Source organism: Rissa tridactyla, chromosome 4 (genome assembly GCF_028500815.1).
Source record: "Rissa tridactyla isolate bRisTri1 chromosome 4, bRisTri1.patW.cur.20221130, whole genome shotgun sequence".
In the NCBI taxonomy this organism is placed as follows: domain Eukaryota; kingdom Metazoa; phylum Chordata; class Aves; order Charadriiformes; family Laridae; genus Rissa; species Rissa tridactyla.
This window is the reverse complement of record NC_071469.1, coordinates 18,083,470-18,105,333: the sequence shown is the minus strand read 5'-3', so window position 1 is coordinate 18,105,333 and position 21,864 is coordinate 18,083,470. Positions and strand designations below refer to the sequence as shown.

Sequence of the window (21,864 nt, the reverse complement as noted above, 5' to 3'; positions counted from 1 at the left end):
CGCTTCCGCGAGGCGCGTCTATTTGCGGTAGAAAAGAAATTCAACTTCTGCTTTCCAGAAAGCGAGGCGCAGGGTGCAGTCAGGCCCGGCGCCGCCCGTACGTGTGTGTCTGTCTGCCGCCACCAGCCATGTGCTGCTCCCCTGCCCGCCTCCGTCCTCCTGCCAAACCCGCAAGGTGCTAGCACACATCTTGCAAGGGCTTCTATTGCCCTTCTAAAGGTAATTTCCATCAAGTTACGAATTTCTAGCTCCTCCCCTTTTTCCCCCCACTCGTGCTCGGTGCGGTGGCAAAGTGATGTTATTCACGCCACGCGTAATGTAGAATATGGTATCTGCTGCTCCACCTGGAGACTGACAAATGACCTGGGAGCAAAGCATGCGACCCCAAATTAGTGAGCCATTCCTGGCTGTGCCAGGGGCTTCTTGCGTGGCAAGTTGCTTCAGCCTTGGCAAGCCATTTCGTCCATCTGCACCCTGGTTCCCCACACTGAAAAGGAAGGGGATGCGATTTTACTCCATCTCGGCTGCTTTGCAGATTGCGCTGAGGAGGAGCCATGGCGGGGGGGGACACGGTTGCGCTCCCCGTGTGGGCTCCGGGTGCTGTCTGCCCCCCGCAAAGGGCTCAGCTTCCAGGCGGTGTAAGGGAAGCCTCAAGCTTGTGCAGCGTGAAAACACGTTAAAAATCTCTAATCATCTCCCTGAATCATAAAACGGCTAAATTCCGTTACGCTTTCTTGGCAGCATCCCGCTTCTTGTTAATAACGGTGGTATTTCACCGGCATCGCGGCGCGGGCTCCGCCGGCAGCGTTTTTGCAGCTTCTCCCAGCCCTGGGGCTCCCGCGGGGCGGGAAGCAGCATCCCGGCAGCAGGAGCGGCCGTGGCCACGGGAAGCAGCGCTGCTAAAAATACAGCATTGTGAAACTGCTGGCACCTCCGCTTCCCTCCGCCGCCGGCTTGAGCCGCAGGATGTCTGCTTCGCTTTGACATGCCTGGCGAGACACCCTATAGCCAGGGCTACTTCTTCATCTTCCTCTTCCTCCCTACCAGGAAACCTGTTTTGGAGGGGGGTGGAGGGATGGGAGCAGGAGGAAAAGGGCTGGGGGCAGCAGAAGGGATCAGGGGATGATGCATGTCCCGGTGTACCCGAGTGCCCAGGGAGCTGCTGGGTTATGGGGTGCCCCGCGTTAAAGGGGAGAATGGGGCTGTTCCTTGCACCCCTAAATCATGGGAATATCTCAGGGAGGGGAGGGGTGACTGAGCTGTGAAAGATGGACTTGTTCCCTTGCCCCACGGCTGGATCTGGGGAATTTTAAGGCAAACGGCGCAATCCAGGAGGGAGCCCCGTTAGGCGCACGGTGGATGGGGCAGCAAACTGGGCTGCATACTGATGCTCAGACAGTGATACCCCATTGTGTGGGGTACCACCCCGTCACCTCTCGGGGGGCTGGGGGCTGCTTTTTCCCCTCCCCTGGCCAGCATCCGATGGGGGCTTTGTCTGGCCGCGCCAAGTGGGTAAATGGCGTCCCTGCAAAAAGCAAGCCTCGGGCAGGCAGGATCCAGCTGGAAAAGTCTGGCTGTCTGTGGAAGAAGCAATAAATCTCTGGAAGCTGGAAAATAGCAGTAAAGAGGAAACGCCGGAGCCTGCCGCGGCACCTCTGCTGTGCCGGCAGGCTGCTGGGGGTGCCGTCTCCAGGGCCAGCCCCGTGGTGCGGCGGGGATCCTGCGCTCTGGACAGGGCGCCCTTCTAGGGCATTTTTGGAGGATTTTTGAAGGGGCTGGGAAGGTGGAGGAGGAAGTGTTATTTTCATCGAGGGGTCATTTTCCTTTGGGATTTGGGGGATGTGTCTGTGGGATTTTATTGTTATTATTATTGTTTTTTAAACAAGGGCACACAAAAGCGCGGGCTGGGGAAGGCGGCAGAAGGAGAGCGTAAAACACTCCAGAGCAAAGGGAAGCATAAGGCTGTAAAAGTAGCCAGGAAAGTTAGTAGTGCTTAAAGCGCTGGAAAGTAATCCGGATGGCCGGAGCTGGAGTCCGAGGTGTGTGTTTCAGCAGCGTCCGTCTCTGCAGGCGCCTTTGGGGAGCAGCCGGTGGCAGGGGGGGTTGGCGTGTGCAAGGCAGATCGAAGAGCGATGGCAGCGCTGGCCTGGCTGAAGCTGCAGCTTTTAGATGTTTGCTTTCGTTAAAGCAGTCCCCAAAAATTTCAGTGGGGAGCGGTGCTGGGCACGGGGGGTATATCTGCAACAAGCCATGGCCCCAGCCTCTGAGACATTGCCAGGCATTGCCGTCTGACTAGCTGGGCAAGCACAGGGCAATGTGAGGTAGCCTGCACGAGATCATGGATACCTACGGGAGCGGGGGGGGAAGGGATATTTAATGTATGAGGATGTGCAGCCTGGAGACCAGCGTGATGCTGCCAGCGGTGGTTGGAGCTTTTCTGGCTCTTGTGTTGGCAAACAACCGCAATTTTAGGATGGGGGAGGGAAGAAAATACCCAGCTTCCGGAGCAAGTTGTTGTGTTAAAAATGAGATTACCCCAAACAAGGTGCAGCGGAAGGCAGAGTTACTGTGGTGAGCCGATGAAGTTTTCTCCCTCTTGTCTTCTTTCCTTTGGGAAGAAACATGTCTTTATTTTGTCCTGCGTGTCTTGGTGGTGGAAGGATGTATGGTTTTCATGGAAAAAGTTACTCATCGTAGCCTAAACCCTGTTTTCATTAGTAAGTGAACATTGCTGTCTCTTAAGAAATCCAGCTGCTGTTGGATTAAAACTTCGATTCGGAGGTCCTCTGTGATCTCTTAAAAAAGCAAATGGAGTCAGGGATGCGGGAGGGACGGATGTGTGGTGTTCCTGGTGGACATTCGGGCTGAAACCATGAACATCTGAAGAGGGTTCAGCTGGCTGCCGTAGGCAGACCTCGCCTCTGGGGTGGGTTTGAGTCGGAAGAGGCTCTATCCCTTCAGCCGATGCTCCCAAATGTTTAAGAAATATTCTGAGGATAGCATGCAGCCTGCTTTCGGTTCTGTGTTGGGCGTTTTGGGGCACGTTTAGTTGGAAAGCTGCTCCTGGCGCTGGTGTCACCCAGCCTCGGTGGCCGGGGGTGCTGGGTGCGGAGGGCAGCGTGCCGGGGCACAGCATCGTCTCCTGGCAGAGGGAAAACCAAACCAAAAAGGGCTGCAGTCAGTCTTTTCTTCGGCTCTCCCAGCCAGCACAGAACCCCCAGTCTTCCTCAGGGTCTCCTCTCCCCTGGGAGCCACCGAGAGACCTTGACTTTGAGTAGAGCTGATTAATTTGGGGACATTCTCCTTCTCCCGAGAGGATAAACATGGGCTTCGTTACGTCCTCAGACAATGAACGAGCCATGCCAGGCTGGATTTGGGTAACTTTCTGCAAAGTCACGGGCTGCCTTATTTGGAGCTGGATTTGAGCACGGACCAGCTTTCGTGACTTTTCTCCATAGCGAGTGTTTGGAGAAGTTCGGGCTCTCCCAAGCATGAGGGGGATGAGGGACCGTGCTGGTGGGGAAGTTGCATTGGTTGTTGTGGGAGAAGTGGTAAAAGCTGATTATTTCGGTGGCAAATCAGGGAAAGGCTTGTAAAATCTTCCCTCCCTCTCCAGAGTGGGGGTTTTCTCCCTCCGGTAAGTGGAAAAGCCCCGAAGTCAGCTTGTCTTGTGAGTTTTGAGCAAACTGTGTGGCTTTGCCCCAGCTTCGATGGCACTCCTGTAAAAATCTCCTGTCTGGGATTTGTGGAAGTGAGCAAGGAGGAAACCCACCGTCTGACCTCCCGAGGGGCAAAGCCAGATTCCCACCGACGGCCTGTCTGGCAAATCCCAGTCCTCGTGCGTTCACCGAGGCTCTGCTGCACTTGTGCAACTGGAGAAGACTTTGCACTTTTACTGAACAAACTCTCTTTTTCCTTTTTCTTTCTCTTTTCCTTTTTTTTTTTTTTTAATGTGACCTTCATGATGCCTCTCAGATGCCTCTGACCTGACTCAGACCCATTTGAAAAAAATGGTGCTTCCACTTCTGTACTCTTTGCTAGTTATCTTCCCTTTTTTAAGATGAATGGCTTTTCGAGGATTTAGGACACTCAAAATTAAATCAGTGTTCGAACAGGCGCTTCCAGCCTTTCATAGAAGTGATATTGAATTCTTGAGGGTTGGGTTTTTTTCACAAGTGTGTTTATTTCCCCCACCCCGCCCTTTCTTTCATGGTTTTAAATGGGGGGGGGGGGGGGGGGGTGTGTCATGGAGAACACAGCGAGTCCTGCTGGAAATGCTCTGGCTGGAGTTCCTCTCAGTGACACCTTCCCTGCTCCAGGGCCCCCGATCTGCTCCCGTCCTCCGCTGCCGTTCCCCACCCTTCCCTGGAAGAGAAAACAGTGAGGAAGACAGTCATGAAACTTCCCGTTATTTGGGCATAAATATTCCGCCAAGGCGGTGGTTCCAGCCTCGTGGGCTCGCAGAGCTGCTCAGCTCCATCGAGCGTCTTCATGGTAGCCTCCAAAAGCAGCGTGGTGTTGTGGTGGCCTGAACCGAGGGTTTGCTCTGCTTCAGTCCCTGGATTAGGATGTTAAGGAAAGCCACATGTACCGGAGGAGTGGGAGAGCAGGGTCCCAGCTCACAGCCCGCCCACAGGGACTTGCGTTACGGTTTCTCTTTTTCTATCCCTTTAAGAAATTAAACAGGCAGTGAACCGAGCAGTGGAAGTAATGTCCACCGGGGTTCCTGTGCTCATGGGACACCTGAGAAGATGACTAAATATTAATCAAATTGATGCTGCGAGGGCAGCTGAATCCTGGTCTGTTCCCTCCTGATGTGGGACATCCCCGAGACCCGTAGGGAGGGGAGGAGTGGGATATAACACAGAGATGCTGCTGGAAATGTTGCCAAGTCCCCCTGAGTGTGGTTTCTTAGTCATCTGTGTGCTCCTAAACACTCTGCCGAATGTGAAGATGTGGACATCGCGAAGAGTGTGTTGGGGGGGGTTGGAGGTGTTTTGGACCCCCTGCGAGCGGGTGCGGCAGCAGTTCAAAGCCACGATGTCTCTGCTCTTGCTGTGTATTACCGGCACTTTTGCTGCCTTTTGGTGTCACGTTGGTGGGACAGGTCTCCCCCGAGGCAGAGCAGCTTTTGGGCATGCAGAAAGCTCTGACCCACTAGGTCTGCTCAGGCTGGAGCCCTGACCCTGGGTGGGAAGTCGTGTGCATGTGAGACTGTGGGCAGAGGGAAGAACTGGTGGTCCCCCCCACTTTCTGAGCCACAGCCTCCCTGTCCTTCCTACCTAGTTCTCAGCAGATCAAACAAAACCCAGTTTGTACATCACAGAGAAATGAAATGGGGTGATAACAGCCCGTTAGGATATGGGAGTAATCGAGGCTGATCCTAACTTCTGTTGAAAAGCTATCCTAAAAGCTTCAGTTCCACATCTCGTGCTTCCTGGATAAGGCTGGGATATTTTACTACTCATTTTAATAGAGTAGTAAAATACCTCTTAGGAGAGAAAGCACCTGCAGGAACTGGGAAGGGCTTTGCATATCCCCAGGATGAGGGGTCTTCTCATAAAGCGAGGAGGATCGTGTGGCTCGTGGTACGGGGCACAAAGCACGCTGCAGGGGTGGGACGATGGTTGGGAAGGATGTTCTTGTATGCGAAAGGACTAAATAAGAATTTGCAGAAAGGAGAAAAGGCAGGCGCCTACTGCCGCTCTAGGTCCGACGTGATGGGTAACGCCTGCGTCCCTCTGCTTTCTCCCCAGCTGGCCGGAGGCATCATCCTGGGAGTGGCCCTGTGGCTCCGGCATGACTCGCAGACGACGAATATCCTCTACCTGCAGCTGGGGGACAAGCAGGCCCCCAACACCTTTTACGTCGGTAAGTAGGTCTGGGGGATGCTACCGTCGCTGCCTGGGCGTCGTGCCCCAGGGTTGGACTGCAGCGTGCCCAAAACCAAGGTGGAAAGCTCCGTGCTCCCAAAAGCAAGGAGGTCGGACTAAAAATACCTCCCGCTCCCCCCGTACTCCCCAGAATATCTCCTGCCGTGCCAATCAAAGCCTTCATTAAATGTCAGCTGTGGCCCAAGCACAGAATCCAAAGTCACGTCAGCTAAAAGCACGAAAAGACGTGTTGCAGCGTAGTAGATTTTCTCCGGTGCTGTTCTCCACTGCAGTCTCACTCCGGAGCATGTTTGGGAAGAGGGGGTACTTCTTGGAAGCGTGTCTCATTTCCTATCCAAAGGGATGTAAAAGTAGCCAACGGAGCGGCTGGCAGCGGAAAGTGCAGCTCGTCGAGCTCGTGACTCATGTTCTCCAGGAGGGGCAGGTGGAGCCTCTGCGTGTTACGGTTAAGCTTGGCGTGGTTTTTATTAAATTGACAGCATGCCGGCTTGCTGGAAGATGAAACCCCATATTTTTGCCCTGTTCTCCAGTGATGCCTCGCGGGCAAGGGGGAGCAGCTTGCAGGAGGGGCTGTCTGCCAGACAGGGGCTGGCTCGGGGTGCAAGCGTCTAATCCAATGCCCTTTTCTCACCTGTAGCTGAAGTTATCTTCTGGGAAGGGTTTTCCTTTGGTTTTCCCTGCTTGCCCAAGAAGCAGCATGCCCGAGCCCTTCTCCCCGGCTGTGCCTGGTTATAGTAGATTCTCCCGCTGTAAATAGCAGCGGGTTTTCCTCTCCCGCTGTCTCCCCTCTCTTGCCTCGCCGCCAGAGCTGTATTTATAGCATTTCCCTCTTGTAGATTTTTCAATTTGAAAAAGAGAAAAGGGAACTCTTAAGAAGTCAAACTTTCCTTTCCAAGAACCAGCCCAAACATCTCCTTCCTTCTGGGGGCCAGCAACTGATGTCTCCCTAGTCAACACATTTCTCCCAGTACCGGGGGGGGAACGGGACCCGGAGCACTGGGGCCGACTCCTCCCCTCCCGCCTGTTGGGCATCCTTTGCCCTTCCACCCTGCGTTGTTTCATCTTTGTCCTCGGCCTTTGCTGTGTAGAAGGCAGCGGGGAACGGAACGCAGGTCCCGCCACCGTGCTGACTTTCCGATGCCTGTGAACAGCCCATGATTTGAGGCTGGCTGTCTTTTTAAAGTTATATTCAGCAACAGATCGGCCTGGATTCCTTCTGGCAGCTGTAATTTCCATGCAGTAATAACAGCAGAGCATTTCTTTCAGCTGCTGCCTCGCCCAGCCAGCCCTCTGGAGTCTGGGATTTCTTTTTGCTTTTTCTTTTTTTCCTCTTCCCCCCCCCACCCCCAGCCGATACTCCTTCCTTTTTCTCCTCTGGCATCCAACATACACATGCACACAATGTTCCTGCTTCGGGAGCAGGAACATCTCTGGGGTTGGGGTTGGCCTCCAGAGTTGGAGGGTTGTTTTTTTTTCCCCTTGCAAACCACTTTTTGATGTCTGGCGCAAGGCACTGGTCCCGAGATCTGTCAGGAGGCTTTTAAAGGTCGGCCAGGCTTTGCCACGGCACTGCAGGACAGGGGGAAGCAATAAAAACTGTCGGAGGAGGAAAACTTGGGCCATGGGGTTTGTACTTGGTGAGGAGGGAGAGTGGGAAAGTGGCGCTTCGGTGTCCTCCTGGTTTCTCAACTTTTTTCAAAGTTGAAGCTGTTTTGTTAAAGGCTGTTTTCCCAGGGCGCCTGTACGTGTTACAGGAGAGGAAAAATAATTAACATAGCAGGTCGGTGTGTGGGATTGGACGGTAATGAGGAAGCGGGAGAGGGAGAATGTGGGGAGCAGGGCAGCCGCTGGGTGCCAGGTACGATGCCTTCAGCCTGCTGCAGAGCTTAACCTCTTCCCAGAAATCAGGCAGGTTTGCACCACGGCAAGCTCAGGTCTCTTGGTTGCAGCTCTCGTTGGCGGGTTGGGCTTCTCCCCAGGCCCCGCTGCTGAGTTTGCTGATGGCGATTTTCACAGAGGGACTTGTGATACTTGGGAAGGAAAGGGCCCGGCCGTGCGCGGGAGCAGGAGGAGAGGAGCGGTCCTTGCTCGGAGCATCCCTTGCAGCACCCGCGGGCACAGGCGACTCTTCCTCTGCTTGCCCATCCGGCCCACGAGGAGGGACCTCCTGGGGTTGGGGTTTCCCGCAAGCGGTTCCCCGCCCCCCCCCAGCGATTTGGCACCGCATCCAACGAGTTGTCTTGTGGGCTGGCTTGGGGAGGGTATTAAATGAGCTCTTATTCGTGGGCTTTTCCTCCGCATGGCTCGCAAACCATCTGACCCCCTGACCACTTGTTGTGGTCTTGGCTTTTGGCACTTCCATTTTGGCCGTGGACCCAGTGCTCCAGCAAATGGCAGGTTAACCGCTTCGCTGCTGTAAAGACCAAGTGGTACCAGGGGTGGGGAAAGCTGGAGCACCGCGGTTTCATGTTTTTGTGACTGTAAAGGAACCACTTGTTCTTCACCTTATGGTCTTCACCTTAGGCTTATGGTCTCCTGCGTTTATTTGTTTGATTTGTAGTTGAAAAACTAAAACCCTTATTTCTTCTTGCCCGTGTGTAACACTGTGTCTGAAGCGCCCTGCGTGTCTGGAGGCCAGGCGAGGTGTCAATAGCAGGTCAGAAAGCGTTCTTCAGGGTAGATAGAGGCATTGGTAAGTTGGATGCTAACAACTGGTTAACCATTTCTTAGATATTTATTGACCCTACACATAAAGTACCTTTTTTAAAAAAACAAAACCACTGTGATTTTTTTTTTGAGCTACAAGAGCCTGTGGGGGGAAAAGGCAGAGCTGGTCCATCTGTGCAGATACTGGTACGAACTGGAGCAATCTGATCGCTCCACAGTAAGTTGCTGCTGTGGTGTCAGTGGTTTTAAAAGCCCCTGGGGATCTTGAGGAGGCTAGACTTACTGCATTCGCCCCGTCTCGGTGGGATGATAGTGAAGATAATGTGTCAGGGGAAAGCCAGGATCCCCGTCCTTCAAGGATGCACAGACACGGCTGCTGCAGGCAACATACTTTCAGCAGCGTGGGAACAAAAGCCTCGGCTCCTGTTTGCCTTAAATCCCCATCCCTGGATTTCACATTTCCCCCCTTGCTGGGCCGCCTGGGCGCTGGGAGCATCGCTGGGCGCTCATCCCTACTCCCTGCCCTTCCCGCCCTTCATTCCCGTGGTTTCCCTGAAGCTGCGCAGAGCGGAGCACGGCAGCTGGATGGTCTGGGCTTCGTTCTCGCCCGCCAGATCCAAAATAGGAAATCTGCCTCCGGCTGCTCCCAGCAAGTGACAGGGCGACATGACCCGCAGCTCTAATTAGCTCGGCCCCGGGAGCGGGGCCAGCCAGGAGGAAGAGCGCGAAGGCATCCAGAGCTGGGCTGCAGTTTTCCATGTAGCTCTGGGGGTGAGGAAGGGGGCGGTTTTGCTTCTGTTCAGTTTTTTTTGTAGTTTATTAGTAAATCCCCTGCCGGCCCCCGCCTTGGGAGGGGCGTGAGGTTTGGGACAGGTGTGCAGTAGTGGCTTAAACTTGGCCACCGAGGTGGCTACTGCCACCGCTCCCATTCCCCGCCATCCTGCTGGGTATTGCTGCCCCAGCAGAAAGGCAACGGTGGGTTGGGTTATTTTTAATTTTTTATTTTGGGTTTTTTTTTTTTACCCTAGCAACCAGGCTGGTGACTGTGTGTGACCCAAGCAGGTCAGGCAGCAAAGCCTGTGGGAGACAAGGGGGGGCCGGCTGGGGGCAGCAATGGCTTTGGGCTAATTTTAAGGCCACGAGTGTGCCTGTGAAGCGGCGTGCTGTGGTGGCGCTGGCTAACGAGAGCACCGGCTCTCTAACGAGGTGAACCACAGACTCTATTCACCCTCCTGCTCTGTACAAATACAATCCAGGGTCGTGATTTCTGCCCTGGAAAGGAGTTTGAGCCGCTTTTCACATGGCCTGGGCTGGAAGAAATGGGCCAGAAAGCACAGGGATGCTTCGGAGTCTTTCTCACAAACGAGTACGCGTCTGCGTTGAACCTCAATTGCATCTGCACGCTTGTCCTTGAAGTCAGCATGATGTCCGTCGCTGGCAGGCTTTTGTGGGTGTCCCCAGGGGTTTTCTTTGGAAGTAGCATCATAAGGCTTTGCTGGCCTCGGGGGAGTCTGACCCTCATGGGGAGAAGGGACTGCCGAGCGGCAGCGCGTACGCGGGTAGGGATCGGGATGCCTGCCTGAGCTTCCCCAGGGATTGCTCGCTGTGAGGACGCTTTGGCCACTCTTGCCGTGGGTCCAAGATGTGGCCAGCAGCGCAGAGCACCCCAGCCCATCATCCAAACGGACTTGTGTTGGCTAAGCAGTCATGGGGGAGAGCTGTCCCTTCTATCTATAACAGTGGCTTTTTTTCTTAACTGGCCTTCTCACGACTGCCTTGGAGAAAAAGCAGTGATGTCCAGGGTTTGAGAGATGTGCTTTTTGTTTCAGAGGGGTTGGCACTGAGTGCTGGTGGGCTGCAAAGGCTCTGGAAGCCGTTGACACAGCGAGTGTGGACCTGCCATGAGCAATGGAGAGTTCTCGGTTTCTCTTCTTCATGCTCCCCATCCTTGTCCCCATCCCTCCAGAAATATTAGGCATCTTGTAAAGGTGGGACCAACTTCCGTATATCATGGGGTTAGACTCAACAGCAAATCTTTTGCTAAACTTTTTGTGAAAGTGCTAGAGAAAAGTCCAAGAGTCCTGGTTTCTGGGTCCTGTAATAAACACTGGTGAAAAAACACCTTCTGTTTTGGCGTGAGGCTGCAGCAATCCCTGCGGATGCACACGGCTGGCTCGGCACTGGGTTCTTCTCCCACCCGTTTGTGCTCTACTTCTTCAAGGCGCTGTGTGTCGGTGGTTTCCCAGTAGAGACGTGAGCTGTGGCCAGGCTTGCATGCTTGGGAGTGGAAACCAAGGCTTTCATTTGGCCTTGAACCACAATGAGCAAGCACAATGGATTATTTAAAAAAAATAATATGTATGTGTGGATTTATTTTAAAAATAGAAGTACATGTGTTTTTCTCTCTTGGAAATACTTATTTACAGTTAAGGATAATTTAATTATTTAGTTCCTTAAAGAAAAAAAAGGCTGAGATTTACTGGTTCTAGATTTTTCTCTAATCACTGTCAGATCCGGTCGTTCAATAATAGTGGGATTCTTTTTAAAATAGTAGTTTTGAGGCAAAACACTTTGTCAGTACTTCCCTCTAAGTATCTGGCTTCTACCATATAGCTGACAATACAAACAATCCTTTTTTTTGTATTCTTATAATAGAATTCAATTTCTATTAAAAAACAACTTGTAAGTAGTTGTAATTCAGTCTACCGTCAGCGTGACCCGCTCCTGGGATTCATTTACTCTGCTGACTAAAATTGGTTATGACTTAAGGCCATAAATTGGTGCCATTGGGTTATTTTGGGTTCAGATCTATCTGACTACAAACAATGTAGTTGTCCTTCTCCTTTGTCTGCTCCCATTGGCTCTGCCAATGGGGACCTGTGCCACAGGTGGCTTCTTGCTTTTCAAAGCTGTTCAAACCCGTAACTTTGACAGTTTTCCTTTGAAAACCTGCCACGTGTTTAGGCATACAAAGCCCACCAGAAATCCAAATCCAGTGGGATTCGGGCTCTGTCAGTGGGTGAGACCGCAGGGCATGTGGAGATGTCCAGAAGCATTGTAGGCTGGGACAGCAGAGCATGGGCCAGCATGTTCCAGCCTGGATCTCCTGTGCTGCATCACCATTGTCCATCCCAGTGCTGGAGATGTGCCGTAGACCTCATCCCAGCTCTCGCGGGTACGCTGACGTTACAAAACTGAAGTCTCCTTCCAGCGTTTCCTGGGTAGGCAGAAGGGAAGAAATCTGGCTGTGGTGTCTGCAGAATCTGTTTGGGTACGGGTGTGCGTGCACAGGGACCTTGTTTTGGGTTTTCTCCACCTCTTTTCTGACAGAGGTGTGTCCTTTGCTTCCTTCTTGCCTTGTTCTTGCCGACAAGGGCAGCATGTACTGCCTTTCATCTCCCCGTGTGAGCCACGCAGCCCCAGGAGAGCTCTCCATGCTTTGCGACACTGTTGCTCCATCTGGAAGTCATTAGCAGCCACAGAGCAGCAATGTTTTTCTTGGGAAAGGCAGTGGAGGGGAACCGAGGGGCATTCCAGTTGTCATCTTACAGCAAACCCTCTCGTTCCCTGACCCCCCCCCCCCCCCCGCTCCCCTCACCCCACTTCCAAGAAAGTGGTGGGCTCTGCTGGGCCAATTCCAACAGGCAGCTGAACAAAAATGTCCAGGAGACTCTCCCTCACCGGCTGGCTGGTGCAGCCAGCCCTTTCCCCTCCCTCCACATCCTGGAGGGACTTTCCACTCCCTGTCTGTATCTTGCCCCCAGGTCACAAGGAAGCATGTCCTGGTCAGGACTTTTTGGCTATGGAGAGGGTGTTCTTCCAGGATTGGTGGTGTGGGGTTGGAAGGAGTCTCCTTCCCAGCACTGTCTGATGGTGCCACCCTTCCCTGCAGCAGGGGTGGTGGCGAGCCCTGTGATGTTCAGCATCACCAGGGGAGGAGCCACGTCAGGGTGGCACCGCAGCTCACCCTCCATCCCTCGGAGGCTTGCAAAACTCTTGGATGTGCAGAATCTCCCCCCTGGGAGCCTGTCTGTCGGGAGAGGAGACACGAAAATCTCTCTTCCCTCTGCTCTCAGCCCCTTTTTAAAGCACATCCCGCAGGAAGGGCAGGCACGGCTTCGGGAGCCACCTGGGCTTCCTGGGAAGCATGGTGTGGTGCCGGGGGGGGTTTCTTTTCGTTTCTTTTCTTTTCTTTTTTGTCTTTTGGAAACATTGCTGTGGTGACCTAGAGGAAGAGACTGGCTTCCATTAGCTTAACGAGTTAAAGCTGCTGGGAGAGGTAGGGCACTGCCTGGGAATGCCACAGCCTGGAGCTGCACAGCATCTCTGATGGGGATGGTGGGGCATGGGAGGAGGGCTGGCGGGGGCCGGCGCACTCCCTGCCTGTTTTAAGAGGGGTTCTGCTGTGCTTGTTCCTCCTTTTATTTGTTTTTCATTGTTTCCTTTTTTTTTTTTTCAAGTCTGTTTGTTCTACTTGGGTTTTGTGGGTTTTTTTTTTACTTCTCAGCAGGGACAGGACATGGTTTTACAACCCTGCAGGCACCAGCTATGCTGCTTTAGTGCCAGAGCGAGTACTGACATTGAATATTGCCTTTTTCTCTCCCTTCCCTGCTCCCTGAAGTGAGCATCCTGCTTCATACCTGGTCTGGAGGCAAAAGGCCCTCCATGGAGGTATGATCTGCATGACCTGGGAGCTAAACTGGCCTCTTGGCTGCTTTTTTCTCTTTCCCATCTAGCACCGTCCAGAGAGAAGTGCTCAATGACTGTCGGTCCCTGGGGTCTGATGTTCGGGGGCTTTCCGCGTGGTGAAGCTTTAGGAGGTCCCCGCAGCCCAAAGCAGCGCGTGCCCTGGTTGTATCGGGGAAGGGGGGGATGGCGTTTGGTGCGTCGCTGCGGCTTTTTCTGCTGCGTTACATCCTGATACTCTTGAGCGAAGAGATCCTGTCCCTCCTCCTGCTGTGAATTCAGACAAGACCCTGAATCTCTCTGTAACGAGGAGATGAAACTAAGGCTGGTTGGCCCTCTTTCCTAAAGCTTTCTGTTTAAAGGCTCCATCTCAAAAGGCGGATAGAGGACATCAGGCAATATTGACGGCACCCATCCCTGCGAGTCCTCCCGTGGCTTCCCCGCCTCCAGGATACAGGTCCTGCGGCTCAGTCTCACAGTTTGCTTTCGTGGGCGGCTTGGTTACATGTGGCAGCTTTAGCAATCGTGCTTTTACTGCTGCCTTATCAGAGAACTGTGCCACAGGGTTAGAAATCACACTGGAATGTTGCTCAAGGCTGTGGAGGCACGTTGGTACTGCAAACACCTAGGAATTATCTGCTCACTGTACCTGTTGCTGCGGCGCTGGCAGTTCGGGGGTTGTCTCCTGCCGCCGTGGGATGGAGCAGCATGACTGTAGGCACTGCAGTTTGCATTTCATACCCCTCTGACTTTGTTTTTTGTTTACGGCAAACAGCAATTCTTGTTTTAAAACCCCCGAGAAATCTGCAACACAAACGGGCTGGGAAGTGGCACGCGAAAGGCAGATGGAGCCTTGCTCATGCAGAATTGTGCCAGTCCGGGTGGAGCCCTGGGGGAGCGAATACCGCTTTGGTGAAGGGTTTCTCACCCAGGACAGGCTATCAGGAGTTAATCCCGTCTTGGATGCTTACATAGTGAGGAGGCTTGTGCTGGGGGGAGTCTCCTCGGAGGATAATGTGCCATTCAGGATGGGTATGACAGGTGCCTTGCTTCCAGACGTGGAGCCCGAAACCACGCGGGCCGTCATCCTCGTTGTCTGCCAGGAATGAAAGCTAAGAAGTGTCAGGCTGTTTTCTGGGAAAAGGGCTTGGTCGTTCCCGTCTGGGTTGTGATTGCCATGAAATAGCCCCCCCAGCTGCCTGGCACCCAGTCTGGAAGCAGAGACACCCCCCCACCCCGGCCAGCCCCATCCCTTGAGGGGAAGGATGGGTGTGGGAAAACAGACACCATCCAAAGCATGTGGTTGGGTGCTTTGGTTGCCTTCGTTTGCTTTTGCAGCCTTCGGTGTGGCATTTCCATGGAGAAACACCCTGGCATTCATCATACAAGACTCTATTGTTGCATTAAATATTTTGTGCTTGATTTTTAAATAAACTCCGGAGCAGAGTCCTGCTCCATTGCCTCCCAGGAGGCTGTAGTGCTCTGGCCCTCCACAACAAAAGGCGACTCCATAACGGACACTTGTTTGTGCCTGGGAATGAAGCTGGCCTTTGTCCCAAAAGCCTTCCAGGGTTTTTTTTTTTGTGATTTTCAGAGTTCAGGCCAGTCATCGCCGCCCTCTCCCCTGCCTGGCTGCTTGTTCCTGCTGCTCCCACCCCACCAGTCGCATCCGCTGGGCTCCATTCAGGAAACCGCACGTGGTGCACGGTCGTCTTCCCTTCCCTCCTTTACTTCTCACTGTTTGCTTGCTCGACAGCAGCGCTGGCTCTGGCGAGGAGTTGGGGAAGCACGGGCCGGGAGAGAAACGGGAAGCTGGGACCTGGCTTGCCTGCGCAAGGTCTGCACAGCCTGTCTGGGGTGGAAGTTCAGCAGGTCAGGTTTCGTTTGGTTTTTTTTGAAGCTGCACAAATCCCAGCAAGAAGCAAGTACAGAGGCCTCCAAGAGACTTCTGTAAAATGGCAAATGTCTCTGTTCCCTCTTAGTTTCTGCCATCAGTTGAGGTTCTCGCTGGGCTTTTATCTCCTAATTTTCAGAGCGAAACTTTCCTAGCCACCAGTGGCCCTTACATTTTCCTGATGATCTCAATACAAGACAGGCATTTTTTACCGTGAGAACAATCATTGACTGGAACAACTGCCCCAGGGCCATGGTAGAGTGCCCATCACCGGAGGTTTTCAAAGGTGCTAGATAGTCTCATCTAGGCTCACTTTCTCACAAAAGGTTGGACCAGATGATCTTCCAAGGTCCCTTCCAACCTGGGCTGCTCTATGATTCTGTGATCTCCTGACTGTGTTTGTTCAGCCTGGAAGTTGCCTTCAGTGTTTGTTTTGAAGAATTTGAGAATAAAATCTTCAGTCCATCCATGGGAGTGACCTGGTCATTGGGGTCCCTGCAGCATCATGCTTCTTGGTCTCCAGATGTGCTGCATCAGCTTGTTACCCATCTAGTGGGGTGGTTGGCCTGAATGGTGACTTAGATGTTGAAATGACTTGCCCCCAGCCCAGCTTTGTCTTCTCTCTGCTGACCTAATGTGAGGAGAAATCAGAAGCTGCTGCGCTCAGGGATGAGCAAAGTTGATTTTCCCAGAGGGACTTGTGATGAAGACTCTCCAGCAGGGCCACCCAAGGCAGTAAGATGGAAAAACCTGACGCAGTTTGGGTTGAAAACCTAAACCAGCAGCATCACTGGTACAAGCTGGATGCTGAGGGCTGGCTCTTCGGTATTAGCAGATTGTGGTGACAAGAAGCAGACCTTTTTTTGAGAGATCACTACTGATACATTGTTCTTCTTGAAACAGTAGTTATGTAGCTTCCGAAAATCTCCATCAGTCTCTCTGGAGTTTGGCAGGCGTCCAGCAGACTGCCTTCATTTTACAGGATGCATTCATGCCTTCCCATCACCTCTAGCCCCTTGGGGGCCCCTCTTCCCCACTCACACCCCAGCCACTGCTCACCACGCTGGCCCTCTGCCTGGCTGCCACCACCAGTCCCTCCACCCCACATCATCTCCAACCACTGGGATAAAATAACCTAATTCTACTTCAGGCAGGCCCACGAAACTTTAACTGGTGGCCTGTCCTTTCCAAGAAACTCTCCTGGGGGGTTTCTTTTGCTTGTTTTTCCCCTCTCTTCACACCTTCAAGTCAGAAGGTGGCCTGTCCTCTCTTAGAGAGCTTCAACATCCCAACTGCCCATTGGGTTTTTGTGGCTACGGGGCACTGCTGAGACCCCTTTGATACCAGAGAAGCTGTGGATGCCCCATCCCTGGAAGTGTTCAAGGCCAGGCTGGATGAGGCTTTGAGCAGCCTGGTCTAGTGGGAGGTGTCCCTGCCCAGGGCAGGGGGGTTGGAACAAGGTGATCTTTAAGGTCTTTTCCAACTCTAACCATTCTGTGATACGCATCAGGAGGTGCAACTCATGCTTTTTTTCCTCCTCCTGCTGGCAGTGTTGCCGTGAGGATGTTGGTGTCACTTGCGGCAGAGCCCGTCAGGTTTCATGAAGAGGGGCTTCCTGCGGGGTCAGCGTGCTCCATTGTGCTGGCGCTTCCCCTGCAGCTGGCTTCCTCCCTCCCGCGGCACTTAAATATAGCGGGAGGCGTAGTCCGAGTGCTGTGCCGGTGCAAAACGCCATCCAGAGGGTCCCAGCGCTGGGACGGTGTTTCCGTCGCCACCTCTCGCCACGTTGGCCCTTGCGTCGGCGCTTGCATTGTTTGGGTGCCGGTGACTTTTGTTTGAAAGAGGGAAGAAGCGGGAGCCAAAGTTGATCCTTCCCCAAGTTTGACATGTCCATAAAGAGATTTTAAACAAGTCGAGACCATTCTTATCTATCTGGTTTTTTTTTAGAGAAGGGTTTAACTTGGCTTGACTCCGCTTTCGGTGCATGCCCTTTAGACTTTGCACTTTAATTATCAGAAGATTGTTTAACAGCTACGAAGATAAGAAAAACCTTAAACATGACAGGCATGTACAAGCAGTTTTAGTCTTGAACTCTGTTTATACTTTAGTGCCATTCCTAAAGGGGAGTTGACAGACTGATTAATAACTATAAAAACATTCTGACTCATAGCAAAAGAATTAAACATTTAATTCAAGGGGTGTCTCCCAAGCAAGATGCCCTGTATTGCTGTTACCTCTGGGATGCCCCATGTACATTTATTCTCGTCCTGATGTATTATTTTTTTTCATCACTGTCGGTTAGAATTGGTGACTGCAGTCTTGCCTCATTTCTAATTATTTCTTTGATTATTTTTTGCACGTGTCAAATGGCTTTTCGATCAAAAGTAGGATTCACTTACGAAGGAGTAGAGCCACAGTACTTGAGAATATTACTTAACCAAAAAGGAACTTGATAATACAGTATATAACAGGATAAAGCTGTGGCTTTGGAAAAGGAAACAAATTTATCTGGGCTGGTAGCATCTGTCTGAGTAATCACCATGGTCTCACCAATCTCATGGTTGGCGAGACCATGGTGACTGCTAGTGGCAGAAGACCTGAGCCTTGAGCAAAGCTCTTGTTTCTTGGATGAATAAACTTCCATCCCTCTGTTTCCTGACACCTCCCCCCACAATGCCTAATTTGCAAGCTAAGCTTTATACTAGTTACGGAGTAAGTTGACTGTGCAAATTTAATAAGTTGAAGAAAAAAAAAAAAGTCCTCCTCTCTGTAGAAGAGCTTATAACAAACAAAAGCCAGATTGTATTAAATTAGATGCTTAAGTAGTGCTTTTCCCTTAGTTTTGTGGCTCATCTGTCTAAAAACCAGATAAATATTTGTACGATGTTTAATATAAATTAACCATATGACTTATTGTTTATTTTTAAAAGATATGCTAACTAATAATTTTCATCTCCTCTGCTTAAATATTTAGAACAGTATGTATGCCATGGAAACTCCCACACTGCAGCTTTGAGGATGCTGTAAAGCCTTTTTCTTGCCTGCTGCATTCTCTGCCTATTAGTGATGAAGCTTTCCGCATTTCCTCTAATTTTGGGGGTGATGGGGTTTTTAAGTTTCGGTGTCAGCAGCTTCAAACACCTTGAGGTCTGACTTGTGTATGTTGAGTTGTTCTACTGTGTCTGCCGCCACCTCTACTGGTATCCCCCAGTCCGTAATTTTGCACACCCCTAATTAGCCGCCCTGGGGAGCCAGCATGGACAAGAGGAAATGGCCTCAAGCTGCGCCAGGGGAGGTTTAGGTTGGATATTAGGAAAAATTTCTTCACCAAAAGGGTTAGCAAACATTGGAACAGGCTACCTATGGAAGTGGTGGAATCACCAACCCTGGAGGTATTTGAAAGATGGGTAGACATAGTGCTTAGCAACATGGTTTAGTGGTGGTTTTTGTCGGTGTTAAGTTGATGGTCAGACTCGATGATCTGAAAGGTCCCTTCCAATCTAGGCAATTCTGTGATTCTGTGTCCCATCAGGCACGAGGGTGCTGCCGTACAAAGCTCAATAATAATGCATTTCCCCTTCTCTCCCCCTTGCAGGAATCTATATCCTGATCGCGGTCGGAGCCGTCATGATGTTCGTGGGGTTCCTGGGATGCTATGGTGCTATTCAGGAGTCTCAGTGCCTTCTGGGAACGGTAAGAGGCGCAAAGCTTTGGATGCCGCTTGGTACCATGATGTCCCTGTGGGTTGGCACACACCATCCCTCCCTCACTGGAGACTTCTGCAAGGAACGGGGCTGGGAGGTTGCCTGAGCACGTAGGTGGGAACCAGTTGACCTCTGCAAGGAGGAAGGCAGCAGCATTTGGCGGAGGGCATCTGTGCCCGGCGTGTCGGAGCTCCGGTTGAGCTGGCAGGGACGCTGCAAGCTCCTGCTTCTGCCTGGCTGCAGGACAGGGGCTGAAGCCAGCAGCATAGCAGAAGAGGTGCGAACAGCAGGATTCCTGGAGATTCATTTTCTCTGTTATACATCAACGCCCCCCCATGCTTTTTTCCCCACCACAGTCTCACTGTCTTACCAAGCACCCACTAAACTCTCTCTTTCTTACCTAGTGTCCCCTACAGCTTCCCCTTTCACTCCGTTTCAAGGTTGCCTGTGGTGATTCCAGTTCTTTTAAGGAATCCTCTACTATTTTTATCTGTTTGGACAAGGAAACAGCAAAGATTTCCCACAATATCTTAGCGAGGATGACTAGGTGCATCCTGGAAAATCCATTACTGAAGTGCTACAGGCGTCCTTGATGTGAGGCAGCAGCTCGGGATTCCTGGCATGGGATGAGCTTAATTGTATAAACTGTAGCTACACCAAAAGCCTTTGCCTTGGGGGTGAGGGAGAGCCATTTATTTAAAGCAAGTTCTCACATGTGGTTCAGCTTTAAAAAAAAAATTAAAAAATCAGAGGGTTAAACATTTTTTAAAAAAAATTTAAAAAAAAATTAAAAATTGGAAGGACTTTCCAGTACTTGGCTTCGTGGGGCTGGAAGATTCTTGGTGGTGGTGTAGTGACCCGTGGGTGTGGATTCAACTGGGACAGAGGGAAATGGAGCTGCTTTCCCTCGCTCTCGCAGACGGCTTCACCTCTAGTTGCTTCTCTTTCCCGATAAGAAGGGGGTGCTTCTCTCCGGCTTTTGTAAAGCCCTCCTGAAGGGGGGTGGCGGAGCGCTGCTGTAGGAGTTTGCAGGCATTACCGCTGCTGCGAGTAGGAGGAGCCGGTGCACAAATCCGACAGGGGTTGTTGTAGCGAGGTCTGGCAGCTTTGGAATATTTTTTTTTGTTAACGCAAGCGATTACAGAACCTGAATTACTCCTCGCTCCCTCTTGAAGTTGGAAAGAGGATTAGAAGGGCAGATGGTACAAAGTACCTGAGGCCCGACAGTGAAACTGGCTGCTTTTGGCTGAAATTAGCAGCTCTAGCCGCTGTGCGCTGCCCGTGTTTACTCACGCCTTGGCTTGCCAAGAGAAGGCTGGAGATGCCTTGCGACAACGCTTTCTGCTGGCCAAGGCTCCCACCGTGCTCCAAGGACTTTTCCAGGCAACGTCCTTCGGGTATTGCAGGGAAGCAGCCGCTCTCCCCTCTCCTGCAGTCGGCTGATGGAGTGACTATAGGCTTATTGCAAAAGGGGAAAGCACCAGGAACCTCCGCGCTATCAAAATCCCATGCCGAAGGCAGCATGGAAGATGAGTGGTGAGACCTGAGGAAGGGAGGAGGGAGATGCTCAGTATGGAGCGGGCTCTGCTCCCCGGGAAAGGGCTGGGGCACATCCGACCGCCTACCCGGGAGCATCGCTGTGTTCCCATAGTGTCAAGCTGCATCGCTGGTGTTTTGCGGCCAGCTCAGAGAACTGAGTCTGCAGGAAGTTCTACCTCCAAATCTGGGAGAAAGGAGCCATCCTTCACTGGAGGGTAAGCACTGCAAGAGTGAGCCCTAGTGATTAACCAGAGAATTACAGTGGCATTGCACCCGCCCTTTAGGGTTCCTTGAGGGAATGTGGACCCAGTCCCCCAAAGATGTTCCTGGAGAACCAGGGATAGGTAGGTGTTTAAACAGGAGTTGTCTGCTCGGGAACTGGACAAGGACATTGGAAGTCCATTCCTGCTGTCAGGTCAATATCCCTGTTTCCCTTTTGCTGATAACCCTTCGCTCCTGCACGTGACAGCCAGGTCATTCTGGAAGGTCCTGTTTCCTCTGGTGCTGAAGAAAATGTCCTTGAATGTGTCTGGAACAGAGACCGCCCAGGATCCAGGGGCTGTTGTCCCACCCCATACTGTGATTTTATCTTCCCCTGACTGCATTCACCACTCCTGCTTCTTTACTTCCATGGCAACTCTCCCATTTGGGGGCTTTTCCCAGGAAGAAGTCACTGAGGGTGATGTTGTCGCGGAGGTAATGTTGGCTGCGTGGAGCATGCCTGTCCGTGCCTTCTCACTCGACTCTCACGTATGAACTTTACGGTTTCCCCTTCCCGGTCTAAGAGGTTGACCATCACAACGCATTCCCGCCATCTGAACAAAAAGATGGAGGGAGGCTTTGGGGGGATGGCAGGGAGGAGTGCTGGAGTTGCACAAAGAGGGTGGGACTGTGGGAGAACATCAGTGTTAATATTTATGCAAAAAACTGCAGCAGCCTTGCAGGGCTGTGGATGAGAGCTGGCCATAAATCACACCCTGACGCCCCGCAGCTCCTCAGCAGCTGAAATGTGCTTTTAACCCTGCGCTGGCAATTCCCATCCGTGGAGCATCTGTGGCAGATCAAGAAGCTTGTCTGGACGGTCCTGCAGCCACATGAAGAGGAAAAACGTATCTTGTGGTGCAGAGGGCATCCTCGTCCCTGCCAGTCCCTCTGTGGGAAAGGCTCTGCTGATCCGCGCTCAGCCATCCCAGTGGGAAGTCTGGGGTGGCATCCGATGAGTTATAGGAAAATGTGTTTGGGCTAGGCACGTGTATGAGAGATAAAATGAAGTCAGGCGAGGCCTTGCTCTGATCTCCTCCATCAATAGAAGTGCCGCTCCACACTTCTACCCATCTAATTGCTGCTTTTTCCTGTAGCCAGATACATTAAGTGTCCCTCTCTTGATTTGTCTTTGCAGTTCTTCACTTGCCTGGTGATCCTGTTTGCCTGTGAAGTTGCGGCTGGAATTTGGGGATTTGTCAACAAAGACCAAGTAAGA

The 21,864-nt window shown here is 52.1% G+C and overlaps 1 protein-coding gene across 1 annotated transcript in view; it reads left to right on the top strand.

Moving 5' to 3' along the window:
- The window catches only part of CD81 (CD81 molecule), a 36,330-nt gene that overhangs the window by 6,118 nt on the left and 8,348 nt on the right, over positions 1–21,864 (top strand). Inside the window, exons 2-4 of the mRNA XM_054197556.1 lie at positions 5,757–5,871; positions 18,737–18,834; positions 21,784–21,858. Of these exons, the coding sequence (XP_054053531.1) occupies positions 5,757–5,871; positions 18,737–18,834; positions 21,784–21,858 (288 nt within the window). The remainder of the gene's footprint in view (positions 1–5,756; positions 5,872–18,736; positions 18,835–21,783; positions 21,859–21,864) is intronic.